General features: G+C 46.3%; 1 protein-coding gene across 2 annotated transcripts in view; it reads right to left on the bottom strand.

Moving 5' to 3' along the window:
- GLRA1 (glycine receptor alpha 1) overlaps positions 1 to 18604 on the bottom strand; it is a 63563-nt gene extending 44959 nt beyond the window's left edge. The window contains exon 1 of one of the 2 annotated variants that reach the window (XM_006089112.3): positions 18460 to 18604. In XM_006089112.3, coding sequence (XP_006089174.1) covers positions 18460 to 18515 — 56 coding nt within the window. In that variant the 5' untranslated portion in view covers positions 18516 to 18604. The remainder of the gene's footprint in view (positions 1 to 18459) is intronic. The other variant, XM_006089111.3, reaches the window with a different exon arrangement.
- Positions 18605 to 20193: the final 1589 nt, after the last annotated feature.

Here is a 20193-nt window from a genome sequence, read left to right as displayed (position 1 = left end):
CTTTCTCCCCCACACCTCAGGATTCTCCAGCAGGGCCACCTCTTTGTAGCTCACAGGGGGACCAAACAGGGGCCCCAAATTCCATGGCCTCCTGCTTCTTGTTGTATGTCACAGAGGCAGAGAGACGCAGCCCAGGGCACGGGACAAGCTGTGGGTGTGGAGTCCACTTCTGCCTGTTCTGATCCTGTCTTGTGTGACCTTGAGCAAGTCCTTTACTATCCTTAAGTGTAGACACCTCCTGTTCTAACTATAAATTGCTATTTGAAATCATGTTGAGGAAAATATAAGACACTACACAATTAAAAACATTTCTGGACTGAAACAGGGGCATGCTCCAGGGTGAAGCACATGGACTCCCATCAAATCCAGCCTCTGCCGTTGACCAGCTTGAGGCCTTGGACAAGTTACTGACCCTGCCTGTCTTTGTTTCTGCATCTGTTAAATGGGGGCAAGGGTAGCTGCGGCTCATAGGGTTGCAGTAAAGAATAAACCATTCTTTTGCAGGGCTTACGTTGGTGCCTGGCAAATTGTAAATGTGATTTTTATTGATGAGAGACTTGGTTGATCTAGGCTACATAATGGGGGTTGAGTCTATGAGCTTGTAGAGGCTTCTCTGTGCTTTGTGCTAGAATCTTCAAGGACCACCCCCTCTCCCACCTGGAGGAGTCATCCCGCTGTGCTCAGAGTAAGTAGTAAATTAATAGCATTGCTTTGGCATTTCAATCAATAGGATTAAGGTGATCTGATGGCGACAGAGCAGTAATTGCTGCTGCACAGATGGAGACGGTCCAGTGGCAAAGTCTGCGCTTCACAAGCTGGCTGGCCGCCCTCAGATTCTTTCCACCCTTAAAAAAATAACACTTCCCTCTGACAACGAGAGCAATAAATGCACATTGGAAAAATACAACAAGGTTCAAGGAAGAGTATAACACGCGCCTGGAAATTTCATTATCTAGATACCTACTGTTAACATGTTAGTAAATCTCTTCTAATTTTTTTTCTTCTAAAGGTTATAATCAGTTTCCCTCTGCTTTTTTCCCGAAGATTCTAAATGAGCATTTTTCTCTCGTTATTAAACCTTTAGAAACACAATTATAAACGACTGCCTACGCCAGTGTGAGGCTGTAATAGTATTCATTTAGCTGTCTCTCCCTTGATGGGCATTTATATCATTTTCAATTTTTAGCTATTATAAATTATGCTGTGAAAAGCCCCTTGGTCACAAATCTCTGCTCATGTCCTCAGAGCAAAATTTTGCTGAGTCAAAGGGTATGAATATTTCTAAGGCAGGAAAGCTCTGTCTGTGTAAAGGAGTGCTCCCTACCCCAGGACTCGGCTCCTCACTGCAACTTAATTCTTCCTGAGGCGGGGGCTGTCTGGAGAAGAATTGTTTGTGTTGTACACGGGCAGTGCATTTCTATTATTATTATTATTATTATTATTATTATTATTATTATTATTACATTTCCCTGCCGATGTCTTCTGTTTGTGTCATACTCAACTTTTTATTTCTGAAAGTTCTTTCACATTATAAACATCCCATATGCAAGAGGTAGAGTAGTATGGAAGACTCAAATCTAATTCTGCAAGTCACTTAACCTCTTTGAACCTATGTATCATAAAGCGAAGGTAATAACGGCGCTACTAGGATTGTTGGGGTGAATGGAGCAAATATGCGTCAAGTGCTGATATAATGCCAGGCACATAGAGACCACTTTGTATGTTAGCCATTATTACAAATAAAAATGAAAGTTCCTGTTCACCAGATTCAAATATTCTTCACTACAGTTTTGTGCCAGTTTAGGTTACACCAGTAATTCTGAAGAACTTAAAAATCTAAAGACTCAAAGAGTCAGGTATGGCAGGAAACACCGCATATGGGCTGTACTTCAAATCTTGGCTAATTGTTTCTATTCCATCCTTGGTCCTGCATTTTAAGAGGGACATTAACAGGCTGGAGCAGGTCCAGAAAGGAACAACTGGGCTGGTAAACAAACTTGAAATTGACCTGTAAGGAATAATGAAAGACTCCCTGACTGTTTGGCTCAGAGAAGACAGACAGATTCTTTTCCACAAATCCCTGTTGGGGAAGAGGGATTCAATTGAATAAAATAATGTTCTTGAGTATTTACCATTTGCCAGACACTGAGCTAAGCCCTTATAAGCAAATATTACTTATTTTTTTCTCCAAAAGGCTTTATGGGGTACCAATTTGTATACATATTGTACAGATAAGGCGATCAAGGCACGGATGGCAGAAGTGACTTGGCTGAAAGTTAGATGGCTAGTTGGTGGTAGGGTAGGAATAGAACCAGCTCTTTCTGATCCCATGGTTTAGGTGCCTTCTACAGCTCACTGATTCCTTCTAGGTGACCAGGGACAGTGGATGGGACTTTCAAAGATGTAGACAGCTGCCTAATGCATGCGAGGAAAGACTATTTTGACCATTCGATCTACCCAGTAAGAGAAGAGGCTGCCTTCTGGAGTTGGTGAGTTTCTTGTCACTGAAGTATTCATGTACACTGTAGAGACTGAACTCTTAGTAGCACGCTATACACATGAACCAGCTGAGGAAGAGGCTGGGATGGTGACTTACCTACTTATTTGTATGACCTTGAAAGTTGCTTAACCTCTCTTGGCCTCAGTTTCTTCACCTGTAAACTAGGAATACGTAATTCTAATTTTAGGATTGTTGGGAAGGGTAAAACATTCAGATAAATTGTTTAGCCAAGAACCTGGTATTCTGAAGTGGCTCACCATATGCTAAGTGAACAGTTACCTATGGTCTTGCATTTGCACCAGTGCTTTTCATTATAGAGTGGCAGTCTCTATTCCCGTCTTCATTGGGGTCAATTACAGATTTGGAGATGGCACCTGTAGGGTTGGTGTCCACCTCACTTCTGCAGAGGCAGGTGTCTGCCAGGTTCTGCCCCCTCAGGCAGGACTTTGAAACAAGGGCAGTGCAGTATAAACAAAAGGATGTTTACACGGAAATGGTAAGCAACAGAATAGATATGATTGGGGAGAGATTAGAGCCAGTTCACCCTATTGACCAGTGAACAGATGGGTTTGGTGAGCGCACTGTGTGCCCAGCACTGTGCCATGGGGATTAAGTATAACCAAGCATTGGAGCACTGTCTTTGTGGCCAAGGGCTTGAGGCCTGGGATGGCTCAGACACTATGAAAAGATTGGAGAAGAGGACTGAGTGTCATCTGTGCTAAGGTCTATGGCACCGGGTGGTTAAGGAAGGGATGCTTAGAGGCAGAAAGGAGGAAGAAGACCTTTGAAGACTCTTTCTGTCCTGGGATTTTCTCTGTCTGATGGGTCCCAGGATTGAGTCCTCCCAGGCACCGGGCACTGTGCAGAAATGTCCCAGGGGTAGCTCCCTTAGGCACATTTCCCTAGTCTTTCCCCCAGGACATCTCTCAGGGCCAGGAATATGCCAATTATTGTTGTCCATGGTCAGGCCCGGAGGAGAGGAGCTGTCCCGCTTCCTAGATGAGAACAGGGCAGCATCCTCCCTCCCCGCAGGCCCCTGTTCTTCAGACATTAGCCTCAGCTTCTCCCGACATCAGCCCTGGCTCCCACCAGTGGGCACATGAAGTTGGAGGCCTGAGGATGAATCTTTTATTGTTTTTAATTCTTGATGTGAGAGTCCTTCCTTCTGCGCTTCCAACAAGATAACCAGACGCCAACTCTTCTGGGGAATGCCCACCTTTCTTTCTCTCCTGGTTTCCTCCTCTCATCATTCCTCCTTATCATTTGCTTCTGCCCACCTGTGTTTCTCTCCCTTTCTGCTCCTCTACCTCCTTCCTTTTTTTTTCATTTGCTTCTAAATCCTAGAATAATGGCGCTAAGAGAGATCTTGAATATCATCTAGTACAGCCCACCCACCCCTTTTACAGGTGAGAATGCTGCTCCAGAGAGGGAAAGGGACTCACAGTGAATTCTTGGCTGAACCAGTGAAGACCCAAGCTGAGCGCTCTTGCCTCTTTATTTCTCTGCGTGCCCCCTCTGTTTCTCCCTCTTTGTTTTCCTGCCTTTTTATTTCTTATTCTCTCTTGAAAATGTGTCCCATCCATTACTTGTTCTAAAAGCACCAGTCTGTAGTATAACCTGGCCTTCCATTGCGAGTGACATTTCACTTCCAGTGCAATGATGTCAGTGGGAAAGCAACTCCCATTTGCCCAGAAATCCTTCCCAACACACCAGCCTCAGCCGCTGGCCTTGTTTTCACTTGTTCCAATCAAGCAGGCACTGGTTCCGATCGCTCCAAATGTGTTTTTCTCTCCACCTGTGCAGGTTGTCTTTTATTAAGGTGGGCTCCGAGTTTGATTGTGTGCCCACGCTGATATCCTTTTAAAAAAAATCTATCTTCAGCTTTCAAAAGTAATATGTACATTGTTGTAAAACATTCAAGCATTACTGAAATATTTAATGTAGGAAATAAAAGCCCCCCCGCCCCCCAAGTCTCATTCATAACAACTCTAAACAGTTTGGGGTCCATTTCTCTAGACTCACTCCGCCCCCATATGAGAAAAATAAAACATTTAAAAAATAAAACTGGGATCCTACTATACATTCTATTTTGCTGCTAGTCTTTCATCCTGGATATTTTGACTCTTCTGCGTGGAATGAGGCTATCTGCCTCTGGCACTTATTGGCTGTGAGACTTTAGATCAGTGGTTCTCAGCCTTCCTAATGCCGTGACCCTTTAATACAGTTCCTCATGTTGTGGTGACCCCCAACCATAAAATTATTTTTGTTGCTACTTCATAACTGTAATTTTGCTACTGTTATGAATCGTAATGTAAATATCTGATATGCAGGATGTATTTTCATTGTTACAAATTGAACATAATTAAAGCATAGTGATTAATCACAAAAACAATATGTAATATATGTGTGTTTTCTGATGGTCTTAGGCGACCCCTGTGAAAGGGTCGTTTGACCCCCAAAGGGGTCGCGACCCACAGGTTGAGAACCGCTGCTTTAGATGCATCACTGCTCCTCTCAGGGTTTCTGTTTCCTCATCGGTAAAAAAGGAACAGTCCCCTCCCACCTGCCATCTCCTGTGATTAAGGCCCAAGTGAAAGTGTAGTTGCCCTGGGCCTACTCTGTCCCATTATCCTGTTTTACTGGGTTTATAGCACTGACCATGGCCTGAAATTCTGTACTTTCCCAAGTCGTTCATTGGTTTATACTCCCTTACTCGTCTGTCCCCAGAACTTAGAATAATTGCTGGCATATAGTAATATTTTTGGGGTCATGAACAAATTATCCACTCTCAGCTGGGCTTCCAATTGATGAAAGACCCTTTGGGGGAGAACAGAGCAGAGCAGGACAGGGCTGAGCTTGGGTAATGGTGGACAACTGGTCCACCCTGTGCCTTGAGCTCCACCTCGCCCAGCTTGCTTGTTCTGCCAGCCCTTTCCCTCTGCCTGCATCATTCTCTCTTGGCACTCTTTGCCACCTGGTGAATTAGTCATTCTTTATGGCCCAGTGGAAGTGTCCTGACTCCTATGAGATACTCTCCAACTCTGTACTGTCTCCCACCTCCAGGCAGAGTTAGTCAGACTCTTCTTCATGCTCCCACAATGCTTTGCGCCTATCCCTCTTGAATAATGGTGATCCCAGCTTTCCTGCTTTGCACAATTGCTATGTGCCACATGCAGCGCTAACACTCTCCGTGCCTTCTTCCATTTCATCCCTAGGGCAATCTGTCAGGGAGGGATCATCACCATTGCCATTTTACAGATGAGGAAACTGAGGCTGAGGAATCTTAAAAACAGTCTTGCTCCAAGGCATTCAGCTAGCAAGTTGTATAACCAGGATGCTAGAACATATCTGGCTGATTCCCAAGCTGGAGTTGTTAACTGCTGGGCCCTTTGTGGGCCAGCTTAATTGAAGAATTATGCAATGACAGCTGGGAAGACCCATTGTCTTTATATGGTCCAATCTTATTTTAGGGATGGGAAGACTGAGATTCAGTTACAAAGTCAGAGTGGGGCTTGTGGGGGGGCGGCGGGGTGGGGGAGGAAATCTCCCTCTAATCTCCAGGCTGCCCAGTTTGAGGCAGCATGGGGGTTACATCTTTTACTGAACCTTGCCACCCTGCTTTTCAGGAAGTGTAGCTTTTTATATTTTAAGGCACATTCCACAAATTCTTTTAAGTCCCCTTTGTCCAGGCATGATGCAGTCTTTTCTTGGCTCCTGTGAAGGGTTTTTCTTTTCTACTAGATCAGCGGTTCTCAAACTGTGGGTCGCAACCCCTTTGGGGGTCGAACGACCCTTTCACAGGGGTCGCCTAAGACCATCGGAAAACACATATATAATTACATATTGTTTTTGTGATTATTCACTATGCCTTAATTATGTTCAATTTGTAACAATGAAAATACATCCTGCATATCAGATATTTACATTACGATTCATAACAGTAGCAAAATTACAGTTATGAAGTAGCAACAAAAATAATTTTATGGTTGGGGGTCACCACAACATGAGGAACTGTATTAAAGGGTCACGGCATTAGGAAGGTTGAGAACCACTGTACTAGATGGTTTAGGTCCCACCAAGAAAACTATCTCCCCTGAGACCCACCCTCTCTGTAGACCAGGCAATGGTGGCAGGCAGCCTTGTCTGAGGTGGCTCAGGTGGTTTGAGAGGCCCAGAACTGGGACAGCTCGGCCAGACAGCAAGGGTAAGGCTGAACAACTCACTGCAGCAGCCACCGAGCCAGCGCTGAGCTGCCATGTCTAGCTCACTCGCACTGTGACTCATTTCTTGGAGCAAAAAGGGGTCACGGTGAGATACAGCAGTGCTTTGGGGTTGGCTGGTGGGAAGCCTTCTGATCCTGGGCTTCTGCAGAGCCAAAGAGAGGAGGACAGGAGCAGGCATGTGGGGACAAAGCCATTCCATTGAACAAGCACTGAATATCTAATATACATGAACCACAGGGATGGTGCTACCCACGAGGGGAAGTGGGACAAGCGGAAAATTCTGGGTAGCACTCTTTGTCCTCTTGTTGGCCTTTCACATGCACCAAGAAAGTCATTAAGTTCCCAGCCATGGAAGGGTGTATGATCCCACAGGAAGGTTAGAAGGGCACCTAAACGTATATGAGGCCACTTAGAACAAACCAAGTACCAAGGGTGAAGCCTGCATTTCCAAAGGGATTTAGGAGGAGAGTCCACGCCCAGTTTGGGGTCGGGATGGTGGCCATCCAGGGGATTCCTCATGGAGAAAGTGATGCGAGGGGTGGATCCTGAGGCCAGGGTCACAGAGAAGTGGAGAGGGAATTACCATTTGTAAAGAGTTTGCACTCAGCTGGCGGGTGGGGGAGAGGCTCCAAAGGTGACTTTATTTATCTATCAGTGAGGTTGTTATTTCCATTTTTTAAGAGGAGGAACTTGAGGATCAGAAAGGCTGAGCAAACTGCCAAGACAACAGAGGGTGGAAGTGACAGAGGCAAGATTCAAAATTCAATGAGCTTGAATCCAGAGGGCAGAAATGAGGAGAGGGGCTTGTCTAGATGTATGGAGGGACAGACCACAGTGTGAGAAAAGCACAGAGTAGAGAATACTGCGCCTGTTACAAAGACCAGCGAGAATTTGGGCTGGAATTTGGTCAAGGAGCTGGAAATGGAGGGGTGGGGGGTTGGAGGTGGGCTGGATTGTGGCAAGCTGAGGGTTGTGTCATGCTAAAACCTGGTGTTCTCGGCGGAAGGCAGCACCAATGCAAAAATGAATGAAATGGCCGCTTATGTACAATGGCAAGGTATTGACAAGTGAGAAGAGGGAAGTTGCAGAACATGGTGTTTAGTATAATCCCATTTTTGCAAAACAGAAACAGTTTACTATTGTAGCAAAGCAGGTGAAGGCTCCCTGAAGCCAGACTGCTTGGGTCTCAGTCTGTCACGCTGTTCCCAAGCGAGCAGCCCTAAGAAAATTATTCCAGTTCTCCGTTTCCTCATTCACAACCTCATCCATACAATGGATGAGCAATAGTATCTGGTTTATAGGATTGTTCTGAGAATTACATGGCTTTTATACACATGCAACTTTTAGAAAGATGTCAGGCACAGAGTAAGCACTCATGCTTTTGTCATTATTATGTTATTAAAATCATTTGCATAAGATGAATATCCAACTGTATAAGTGATTTACCCCAGAGAGTAAGATTTCTCAGTATTTCAGTTCTAAATATATTTCCCTATGCGGTTTAAATATCTTACAGCAAACATGTATAATGTTTATTATGTAAACAAACAAACCAGCAAGTTTATTTCAAGAGCTGATATTAGGAGACATATATGTGTGTTGTGCTTTTTCTTCTACTAGCAACAGACCTGCGGGGACACATTCAGAGCTGTCGCTGGTGTCACTCGGAGAACTGTTGGAGACAGGTGTCTGCGGCAGCCCTGTTTGGGCTTCCCACAGGCCATGTGACACTCACCGTCGGAAAGGAGAGCTAGCCCAGTCCTCACTGCCTCTCCCCATTTTGCTCTGGGCTGACTGTGGCTTCCTGGCCTCGGGGTGTTCTGAGAAGCCCTGTGGGTCTGCCTTGGGCGTGGCAGATCCAGATTTTGTGGTGAGACTCCCCCCCATGCTAGAGATTGGGCGGCCTCTTCAACCTCCCATAGTGAAGATGAAGAGACACTGGGTACACACAGTCCTGTGTGTTTGGGGGTTAGAGCACGAGGCTTGAAAAGGTCCTTGGTCTAAGTACTAGGGACCAGCAGTTAAAAAAAAATTAAAACAGGCCTGAGATTATGCTGTCCTGCTTCCTGACCTCCCCACTCAGTCAGAAATTCTCTCCCGTAATCCTCGACAGCTTTTTCAATCGAGTGACTTTGGTCCCAAGGCAGGTGGGACAGAGACGAAAGGGTGGGCTGCAGAACCTGTCTCTACCCTTAGACAGAGGTCTAACCACGGACCTGTGATGGGGCGGACCTTAGTGCCATCTTCCTCCTGTGTGCAGGATGGAGACTGGACACTCACATCTGTCTACAGATGTACGTTAACTTTATTATTATCTAGAACCATCTGCAAACGACTGGGCCTGGATGATCTGGAGAGGCCAATTCTGCCTCCATCTCCCTCTTCCAGTCAGTCCTGCCCTCCTCTCGCTGGTTCATTCTTGGAGTAACAATGGCAGTGCAGTGATTAAAAGAATGTTTTCTGTTTTTGAATCCTGGCTCTGTCTCTTACTAGTTGTCTTGCCTTGGGCAAATGACATAACCTCTTTATGCTTCATTTTTGTCACCTGTAAAATGGGAATACAATAGTATTTATGTCTAAGGACTTTTGTGGGACGATGAGATGAGGCCTATGGTTGTTAGCACAGTACCTAGCATTCAGTAAACACTCAGTAAATAGCAATGGTTATCATTAGCGAGTTGCTGCAGTCAAGGCTGAGATGGAGCATTAGGAGGGCGGGAGGGGACAGTTCAGGAAGAAAGGAGTGTCCGCCTGCAGCATCTGTTAACATCGAAGGTGCGCATGCTCTGTGCCCCAGGAAGTCCATCTCTTGTTCTTGTTATCTGCCTGGCAAAACGTCACACGTGTTCACAAAGATGTAGGTGCCCTGTGATCATTGCAACACTGATTGCAGTGGAAAAGTTAGAAAAACTGTAAATGCCCATCGATAGCAGGGTGGCTGGGAAACAATGGGAGATCCATAACGAGGCCCTGCGCTCGTTAAATGAATGAGGTGGAGCCGGTGCTTCCACGGGGAGGCTTCCCAGGACATGCTGACCCCTGAATAAGACAGACTGCAGAATTATATGGTTAATCTGATCCCATGACATGGTCGTGTGTGCATATTTCAATAGATAGTATATGTAGCTCAGTAAACTTCAATAGATTTCAACCTGTGTGGATAACTACTGAAATACATAAACCATCATTCCATGTGTGTATAAAAATAAAATTAAAATGATCAAGTAAGACACTCCTTAAGGCAATAAAAGCTGGGATGACCTGGAGGTCATTATCAAAGGGGATTTGCGGCTTACACCTGGTTTCAGGACAACAACAATAAAAGAATGTGTGCATGTACCGTACAATTAAAAATGATCAAGAGCAGAGAGAGAAATACCCATCTGGCTAAGAGTTGGAAGAAAATGACTGTCAGACCAAAGCCCTGATGGGAGAGGGGAGCCCAGCTCTCTCCCATAGGCTTTTCCCAGCCCTGCGGCCCCGTAGAGGGCGAGGGCTGCGGGCCTGACGTGTGCACCAGCTCACAGGGCTGCAGCTTTGGGAGGAATCTGTGAAGAGGGAGAGGTATACTGCACGCAGGGCTAGGGATGTGTATGTATTCCCCCCTTAAGGGGAAAGAGGCAGTGTGGTCGGCTGCAGGGAGGAGATCTGTATTTGAATCCTGGTTGTCCCCTGAGATCAACAGTGTGGTTTTAAGCAAGACACTTTTCTTCTCTAAGCCTCAGTTTTCTCAGCTCTAAAATGGGAGTAGTACCCACTGTTTTGTATCTATTTTTAAAGGTGATTGGGAAGCTCACCTGGGGCCATGGATGTGAAACTCTCTATAGTTTGTAAAATGCTCTTGTACGAGCAACTGCACGGCTGCCTGGCAGTCAGGATTGCCGCATTCCTCTGGAGCTGGGGAGCCTTGCAGAACCGAGCACGCAGCCATAAACACACAGCCATAAACACGCAGCCATAAACACGCAGCTCTCAGAGGCCGGAGATGCCAGCAGCTACTCTATTCGATGTGTAGGATACTAACGTGCTTTTGTAGGAAGGATGATAGGTCAGAGAGGTAGAGGAGAAGGAAGGACATGGGTCTGAGGTCAGACAGACAGATGGTAGATGGGCAGCAGGCTCTGCACACCTGGGCGTGCTAAGTAAGCCTGTAGTTCTGCAAGGTTGATAGTACAGCCTGCACAGGAAGACCTTGGTCACCTTGATCTGCCTCTGCCATCGGTCCTCAGACTCTCGTGGCTGGGTCCCAGCATTCGAAGCCCATTGTCTAGTGCCCTTCTCCTACCCGGGGGCACACAGTGGGAGTTCCAGGCTGTGGGAATGGGAGCACTTGGGGTGCTAGGACTTCAGGGGTGGGAACAGCTGCCTGAGGAGCCCTTGTCGCCATTCATGTTCATGTTTCTGAGGGAGGACAGTGTGTTGAAGGGAGGAACGTGCAGTCGCAGAGTCCAGGCCACACGGGCTTTAGAGACAACAGACGTGAACGAGCTGGGGAAACGTGCACTATTGCGAAGGGCTCTGGGAGCTCTGCCATTCCCTCTATAACCTTGAGGAAGTCATTTTTCCTCTCCTCATCTGCAAAATAAGAGGGTTGATCCATGTCAGGGGCCCTCAGTCAGGTGACACGGAGCCTTGCTATGCAAACCTTTGGTCCCCAGGAGCATCAGCACCACGGGGGTGGGTGTGGGTGGGGGGCTGTTAGACGTGCAGACTCTCAGGCCCCACCTAGACCTCCTGAGTCCGACTCAGCATCTTCATGGCATCCCCAGGTGATTCACACACACACACTGACATTTGAAAAGCACTGCCTTAGAGACTCTTGTTAACATTACAGGTTTCTGGGTCCCGACCCCGAGAGCTTCTGTTTCGGTCGTCTAGTATGACGGTGGGAACCTTTCTACAGTCCCTCACCCCTAGCTTGAGAGCTGCACCTCCACGATTCTGAAACTTAAGACACTGAAGGCAAGTGTGATTCTCTGGGGTGAGTGGGTGGGAGATTGAGGATGGACCTTGGGGGGGAGGGGGCAGAGCCTGGTTTTCCAGGTGCCTGTGGGCTGCCCAGTATATGAGGCAGGAGAGAACGCTGTCCATTTCACGGCTGGGATTAATGCCGGTCGGTGGCTCCCTGTTAAGATGGTAAACTCATTTAGCAACGGACACTGAAAAACAGCCGAATTCAAAGGCAGAGAGTGGTAATCTAATTGCACTGAATTAGCCTCGGGAAACTTGGACAATATCAACTTCAGAAAACCACAAAGGGATCCTTTCTAAGGAGTTTCAAAAGCGTTGGGGCCTCAGCTCCCCTCATAAGGGCTTGCATTACAAAGCATAGGCATAAGCCCCTCTCCCCGGCATCTCTAGGCATTGTTCCCTTCCAATGCGCTTTTTGAATGAAATTGCTGGCCAGCCGTATGGTGTTTTCCGTTGTGTATCAGGCTTACCAGGGAGTTGGTTCAGGAGAGACAGCAGGAGTTCAGGGCTGAGCGGCCTTCAGCGTACAGACCATCAGTCCTGTGAGCACCAGCCGTGCCTGGCGACTTGTCTGTGGACCAGTGCATTTGTTGGTGGTCCTGGCTCTGATAGTCTCTTATTCTGAGCTCATTCTCACTGTGTAAAACCAGGCTCTTACATAACGAAGGTGATTTCCTGTTAATAACCCTTTGTCCTATTGTGTGTGCGTGGTCATTGCCCCCTTTCTTCATTATACAATTCGTTATAAAGAAGAAAAAGGGCCCAGCTGGTGTGCTCAGTGGTTGAGCCTCAGAGGTCATAGTTGGATTCCTGGTCAGGGCATATGTCCAGGTTGCGGGCTCAATCCCCAGTAGGGGGGGTGCAGGAGCCAGCTGATTGGTGATTCTCTCTCATCATTGATGTTTCTATCTCTCTTTCCTCTCCCTCCTTCTCTGAAATCAATAGAAAAATATTTTTTAAAAAAGAAGAAAAAGATATGGGTAAGTATGTGTTTATGGCATGACTCAGAGAGCTTACAAAGATCAGATGGTAATTTGGGAATTAGGAAAGGAGGGAATGTAAGTATATCGAAGATTTGCCTCTGACCTGCATTTCATTTACTTTTCTGGAGCTAGTTACAAATCTCAACCCACAAAAGCAGTTTACATTTCTTCTGTGTCCCTCCTGGAAAGAGGACATCCGGTCTCTGCTTGCATACCTCCACTGCCAGGACCCTCACTACCACCAAGGCAGCCCCGTTCACCATGTGACAGATCTGCCAGAAAGTTTGAAATTGCATTGGCTCAGAATGTGCATATGTGCATTAAAAAATTAATCTATCAATTTACCCCAGTTCTTCTCTTGGAGCAATATAGAATAAATCAAATCTAATGTTTTCTAAATGGGGTCCCTGAGTACCTAGGGGGTTCATGAAATAGTAATGAGGACTCAAAATCCATTTCAAACATTTCAGAGTCTAACAGATTGCATATTTACTTCTGACAAGGCTCTATGGACTAATTAAAAACATCGCGTGTCTTAAATTTTGTGTTTTCTTAGGTCAACTCAGTGTGGCGACATTGCTTATTGTATGATGCTTGTACTTCTGGCAGGTATGTGTGCCTTTGATTAATAAAGACAAGGACAATAAGTTAATTATGAATGGGGCTTGGTAAACAAAAAGTTTAAAACGTAGTCTTGATGTGGGAGAAAAAACCAAGCAGAATCACTGATAAAAGTACAGAACACTTTGGTCTTTTTCTTAGACCACGCTTGACATCTCTGAGGATAGTGATCAGGCATCATGATTTCTCATCATAAGAAGCATTTTCTGGGGAAACTGACATATTTATGGGACCTGTCAATAATGGTTTCCAGGTTGAGATAACTATCCAGAGAGTGAAGTTGTTAGTGAGGTCCTCAATTCTTTCAGGACTTTGAGCCTGAATAGAATTCAGTGTTGCTCTTTCTTATAATAATTGAAATATGCTGATAGCTGTACCTCAAACCGTTCTATTATGGAGGAGATGGGGAGAATATAATTTTGGGCTGACACAGCTAAAAATTATTTTAGACAGAGTGATTTGTCGATTCCCTTCCTTTTGTGGCTAGGGAAACTGAGGCTGGAAAGGTCATGGGACCCTCTCAAGGTCATGCCACTAGCTAAATTCTGGATTCCAGGCCTCCTCCCTTTGGGCCAAGGCCGCTTTGCCCAAAGCAGCAGAAAGCCTGCAGGATAGCGTCAAGATGGCCAGGCGGGAGACAGTGCCATCCATCTTAAAAATCATTCTGGCTTCTGTCAGCTGATGAAGGAAATAAAGTTAATGATGCCACATGAATGCGCTGTCGCAGGACGCGCACAGGCTGCGGGAGGGGAGCTCTGCGGGTCCTCTGGAGAAGGAGGGAGGGTTTTGATGTAGCCTTATAGGGAGCAGTGTCTCCCCTTCCTGCAGGGACAGGGGCTGTGGCATCTGCTACCTCTGTCTCCCCTGCAGAGTGCTTAGTTTCAGGCTGGACACATGAGCACATGATAAATAAGTGCCTGGTCAAGAATGAAGGCAGTGTGAGCAGCGAGGCAGATTCATCCTGAGCCTGTGGGGGCACGGCCTCTGTCTTTCATAAAGACCTGAGACGAGGCTGCAGGGAACTGAGAGGTGTCAGAGTCAGTCATTTGGTAAGAAAACGGAGTCCCCATAAGGGGAAGAGACTTGACAAAGCCATGCTGCAGGCTGGGAACAGAACTGGCTCTGGGGATGGGGGTGGGGGAGTCTCAAATCACAGCCTATCTGCTCTTCCCACTGCACCCCATGGGTGCAACCTCCTTCACAAGGTGGTCTCCACAATGAATTCCCTGGATGCCCCCTGAAAGGTCATTATCAGTTTTGCAAACATGCGGAAGGTATGTGCCGATCCATAACTCCACTCACCAGTCTAGGGTCCTAGGCCAAGCAGACCCATGGGGACTTAAGACATGATGTTTTCTCTTTCTCATGGTTCCTAAACCCCCAAAAGGGGGTAGAGTGACATTTTGATTGGCCCTACTGCAAACTTGCCCTAGGGGCTTCTCTCCTTAGGAAAAAGTCCTTGACCCATTTTAGGAGCTCCTAGGCACTTTCCGCAGTGTCCCAACTGCCGCAGGTGAGATTTCAGGAGACTCCCGCTATGCTACCCGGAGGGAAAGATCCAGGTGGTCATCTGCCCCTCTTGGCAAGCTCGGAGACCAGGAAGCCAGAGGGGCCACTTCGATGGGAAGCTCATTTATCTTTCATCTGGGTGGTTTTCCAGCACCGAGATCTGAGCAAAAATCTATTTGCCATGTTTTTTTTTGACCCTGGTGTGCTAGAAACATCTTCCCTTCAAGCTTTCGTTGACCTTTCTTAGCAAATGAGCACCATATTCAGTCCAAAACCCTGTGCAAGGAAGCATTTGCTGGGACGGCAGGTGGAATTGGCACATAGAGAAAAGCTGTCATCATTTGGGGAAGCCACCCATGGCTTAGACTTGGTTTATCTCCTCTGCCTTTATTCCCTTCTCAAGCACAAGCCAGGGCTCTCTTTGCTTCACTGCGATGCTTTAAGCGTTTCATGAGGGGCATTTTCTTCCTTCCTTATTCTAATTAGTACATCAGAGCAACAGATTAAACAGTTGTCACTGTATACCAGTGGTTTTGAACTGCAGCCAAGTTGGTCCCCACCCCTGGATTTTTGGCAGTGTCTGGAGAGCTTTTAGATGGTCAAGACTGAGGAGGAGGTGCTATGGTGCTAAGGATGCTGCTAAACATCTTACAATGCACCAGGCAGCCCTCATAACAAAGAATTCTCCAGTTCACATGCCAGCAGTGCTGAGATTGCGAGATATGGTTATTTAGCACGGGTCTATTTGAGTTATTGAGTAGGTGAGAAAATTGTGGGGTCGCTCTGGTACCTTCCCACCCATAAGCCACTGTAAGGGCTCTGAGAGTCAAAGTCAGTTCTCTTTGACTCAAAAGGAATGCATTTCTACTATAAAACAACTCATCTTTCTGGATATAAAGCCCCATCCTCATTGATAAAAATAAAGAGACAATATTGGTTATTGCATCCTAGAATGGCACTTCTGGAATTCTAGACCCACAGGCTTTTCAAATATCAGAGCAGGAACTTCAGCCAAATCACCTCATTTTAGTAATGGGGACACAGTTGATGAGCACCGCAGTGCTGTTTGCTTGTCTCCCAGGACCCTAGTCTCTCTCCCCCTCAGCTCTTTCTAAGGCCTCGATTGTTCTCTGTGTTGGCACCGGAGGAGACTTCTGCCTCACGCACTCTGATTATTGTTTTGTTTGTTTTGCTGTCATTATTGCCATTTTGCTGGTTATGTGCTGATGCAGCAGCATTTCTGTTATCCAGGCTCTTTTCTTCTCTAGCCCCCAGATTTCCCAACAAGGTGAGCATCTGGCATCATTCAATATAAGGAGTACCTGGGTGCCTGAGATTATTGGATTGTCTTATTTCAACACAGTGCCTGTCCCTTGGGGGAGAAGGGATTATTCACATGGAACCTTCTAGGGAGCTGCCAGTCTCCATTTACCCCCACATGCATTCTATCAACCCCCCAGATTTTAATGCTTCCTTATTTTCACCTAAAATTTAGAAATGAGAGAGTTAGAAATGAAAATGCCAATTAGACAAAGATAATACTTTCCCTCCTTGTAACTCCCCTCCTCCCCCCACCTCTCTGAAAAATTGCTGAGGGAATTTTCCTAGTTCAGTTCTCATTTTTATTATTTTATGTCTCAGGACATTTCTGAAGCAACATTGACTCCTCAAATAATGAAGCCATTTCTGTATTTTGAAAGTGCAATGGTACAAATCCCTTCCCAGCCCTTCAGTCATGACTCTTCTTTCCTTATAAACACATGGACTCATATCCCATACCCATCATAGCTCATGTATGTCTTGACACACGCAGGGGAAGGAGATGTAGAGTGATGCTTCCTGATAGGCCACCACCACTTTCCTTAAAGTATTAACATGGTGCATTCACAGCCTTATCAAAATAATTGCAATGCAAACCTTTTAAACTGTGTTTCCCTTTTGTGAAAGACAATGTCTGAGAGAATAAAATAACCATACTTACTGTTCACCAAGAAAAAAGAGTTGGGGGTGGGTGATGTGCTTGGTTTTGTTAATTTGTTCTTTAATCTCTCTGGTACAGTTCTGTCTTCTTAAGCCAAACAGAGAATCAATTTGCATACAAATGTGACCAAGTACAGTTCTACTATGTATATAGGGGAGAAAGGATTTGATATTGTTAAATTAAGAGGATACTTTCTGCCCTTTCCCCCATATAGTAGCTACATTTCACAGGGCCCTCGATTGTTGCACTTTTAAAATTCTATCTGACTCCCTGACTATTTGCATTCTGAGCTGTGGGCAGGACTATGGCCTATTAAAGAATGATTTGAACCGGGGATTAGAAGCTTTAGCATTGGGTAGCTCAGAGAAGGAGAAGGGTCTTCTTTTTATCTCAAGAGAAAGACATGAAGAAAACCTTACATATAGACCCTTAAAATCTAGGAGGAGGTGTCATTCATTTAATAAACCAACCGACAGATTAGTCAAACCAACAATTCATATGCAGAGCTCTCTAAAATGTAGTAAAACAAAAAACCCCAAAATTACTTGCCGATTTATGATAAGAGAGAATAATATTTGATGGTTACTTATTTTAAAAAGGAGTAGGTTTTTCAAATTACTGTTAACCCAATGCCATGGTAAAACATGAGAGGCAGGCATCTAAAATGAGAAAGATTAATGATCCCTGCAGGTCATGGAAGAAGAATAATTTTTTTCAATTCATGTAAATGGAATTTATCATTATCATCTCTGAAGATGGCATGATTCACCCACTCTCAAAAGGACTATCTATTTCAATGCTTCCTGAAAAGGCGATTTTTCACTTTTTGCTTGTATTAACATAAGAATGCTAAGCCTGTAGGCAAAAAATTTTAACCTGGGAGAAAATGGGTAGGGGAACTCAGCTATTTAGTCAGGAGTAGACATAAATTAAAAAACAAAACACAAACAGGAATTGCCAATCAGGTCAGGATCTTCAGCTAATAAAGTAGAGTTTGGAAAGGTGAGTCGGGGAGAGGAGAGAGTCAAAGTTTAGAAAGGGAAATGTTTCCCAGGATCTGATTCTAAATCAATCCGCTGTACACCCAAGTTTAGGGCTTTACAACCTGAGGTCGTAACACTATTTTTTTTCCAAGCACGAAGCCTCAGTAACATGCACCCACACCCCGCAGAAAACGGAAACAAAAAAAAAGGAGAGAAAATGAAATGTTCTGTGTCCAGTGAGTTCGAGTGCAACCTCCCCCGTCACCACTAGTTGTCACTTGGTTCCCCCAGACAGGAGAGCTGAGATTTTCGGCACTGCGGTTAGAGAGAATGCAGTCCTAATTAAACTGAGTAACTCCTAAAGCTTCCCCTTAAAGTCCCCAGCTGAGTGAGAGCCAAATGCAGGGGTCCTGGGGGCCAGTGATGGGGTGGGGGTGTAGCAGGCGGAAGGACAAACAAATCACAAGAAACAGGTAAACAGCTGCCAGAGCAACGACTGTCTCAGACCTCCACGCACACGCCAGACACCCTGAGGGCGGGGTGGGGGGGGGCCGGCGGATGGAAGGACCCGATTGCAGCGGGGTACGGCATCCCCCCACCCCAATGAGGGGATCACGGACAGAGTCAGCCTCCGTGCTCCTTTCCCCCATTTTCATCAGAGCGATGTGGTCAGTAGAAAATTGCATACCTGAAGAATACAATGGTCTCCCAAAGGTAGAGTCGAAGAGTATTGAAGCTGTACATTTTCAGGTCCTTGTGCTTTGTAGTCCACGAGTTACGAGGCCAAAAAAATGTTTCAAATTGGTACTTACAAAACCAGCGAGCGCTATTGAAAAAAAAGCCCCAGGGGAAATTGGAGCGAGGGGGCTATAGGTACCACGGACAGCCGCCGCCGCCGCCGCCGCCGCCGCGAAGCGTTTCAGCACCACGGAGAGCGTCCAGCCCTGATTTTGGAGAGCGCGGAGAGTATTGCTGCTTGTTAAACTCCAGCGTGTCTGTTGGCTCCCTGCGGCGCTGGGGAGGCACGTTTGGGGGTGGGTATATTTTCTTTTTTACCCGTTTTTCTGTTTAAATGGCCAGCTTCATGCAAGAAAAAAAATCTTCTGTAGAGATCAGAGCGCTAGCCGCGGACGGTTAGATGGGGCAAGCATCTTGGGTAGTGAGAGTAGGGATTAATGCTGAGGGGGTTAGGGGCGAGGGGAAGCGATTGGCGGTGCTGCCTTCAGTTAAATCCCAGAGAATATGCCAGGCTGGCGCATCGCGACCGAGTCCCGGAATCTCGTTCCCCTGCCTGCGTGTCGGTCTGCTGTCGCCTTGCGATTCCTGTTCTCTGGCCCCCGACGAATAAGTTATGATCACTGCAGGAAAGGTGTCCCATTGCTCAGGGCTGCAGATGTGAGGGAGCTTAGGGCAAGTTTCGGGGGCTGCCAGGGTCCATGGCGACTCCGCGGGGCTCAGGAACCTTAGGCTTCAGATGCATCTTGGTTTTCTGAGCTCGCCCATCTTCCTTTTGCCGGGACTCCTTCAGATCTTCAGACTTTCTTACTGCATTAATTTAACAAACTGGCGGCGTTGGGGATTGGAGGGGGGGGGGGGGGCAGGCGATGGCCGAGGGGAGGGGGTGGAGAGAGAGAGAGAAAAAAAGGGGGGAAAACTACTTAGTATCTTCAAACCCTCCCACTGGAGATGCTCATTGGCCAATGGCTGCAAAAACCAGATCTTTTTCCAGTGCTTGGCCAATCGCGTGTTAGACTCTGGGTTGAGTTTAACGCTTAGAGTGCTGGAAGAGATTCCATCTTCCCTCTCCTTTGCATGGGGGCGGTGGGGTAGAGGAAGTTATGGAGTTAATCTCTCCAGGTCTCTCAAAACAATGTCTTGTTTTTTAAAGAATGTAGTTGTATGTGAATAAAACAAATCCATGGGCCCCAGTTCAGACATACTTCTGGGCTCATTTTTTTCATCTTAAATGGGAAGAATTGAATCAGGTCCTTGAGTTTCTTTAGAGCTCTGAAGTTATAATATTTGGCCCCAGGAAAAAAAAAGAGAGGTTTCAAAAAGAAGCCTAGTCGATAAAAGAAGGCACCCCCGCCCCCTCCCTCCCCCAGGGCCACGGCAGCAGGAAAACAGGGGAAATTCCTTGAGCAATTTCCAGGATCAAGAGGGAGCAGTCCTGGCCTCATGCTCACACCCTTTTGGGAGACAAGGAAGACATGCCATCTTCCAGCTAGGCAGGAGACAGTTTCATTTACATCTTATAAGCTGGGGAACCAGAGCCACAGGGAGCTGTGGTTTGCTCCAAAATAATGGCAGGGCCAAGCGGTACATACAGGTATTCAGTGCTTACCACTCCCATCCCGTTGCTTTTTCTTCCTCCTGCTTCTGTTTTCCCACCTTATTTGAGTGTCAGAAACCAGCTATACAT

The sequence above is a fragment of the Myotis lucifugus genome, unplaced genomic scaffold, assembly GCF_000147115.1.
Source record: "Myotis lucifugus unplaced genomic scaffold, Myoluc2.0 scaffold_56, whole genome shotgun sequence".
Classification (NCBI taxonomy): domain Eukaryota; kingdom Metazoa; phylum Chordata; class Mammalia; order Chiroptera; family Vespertilionidae; genus Myotis; species Myotis lucifugus.
Note: the sequence above shows the minus strand (reverse complement) of the source record. Positions and strands in the feature narration are given on the sequence as shown.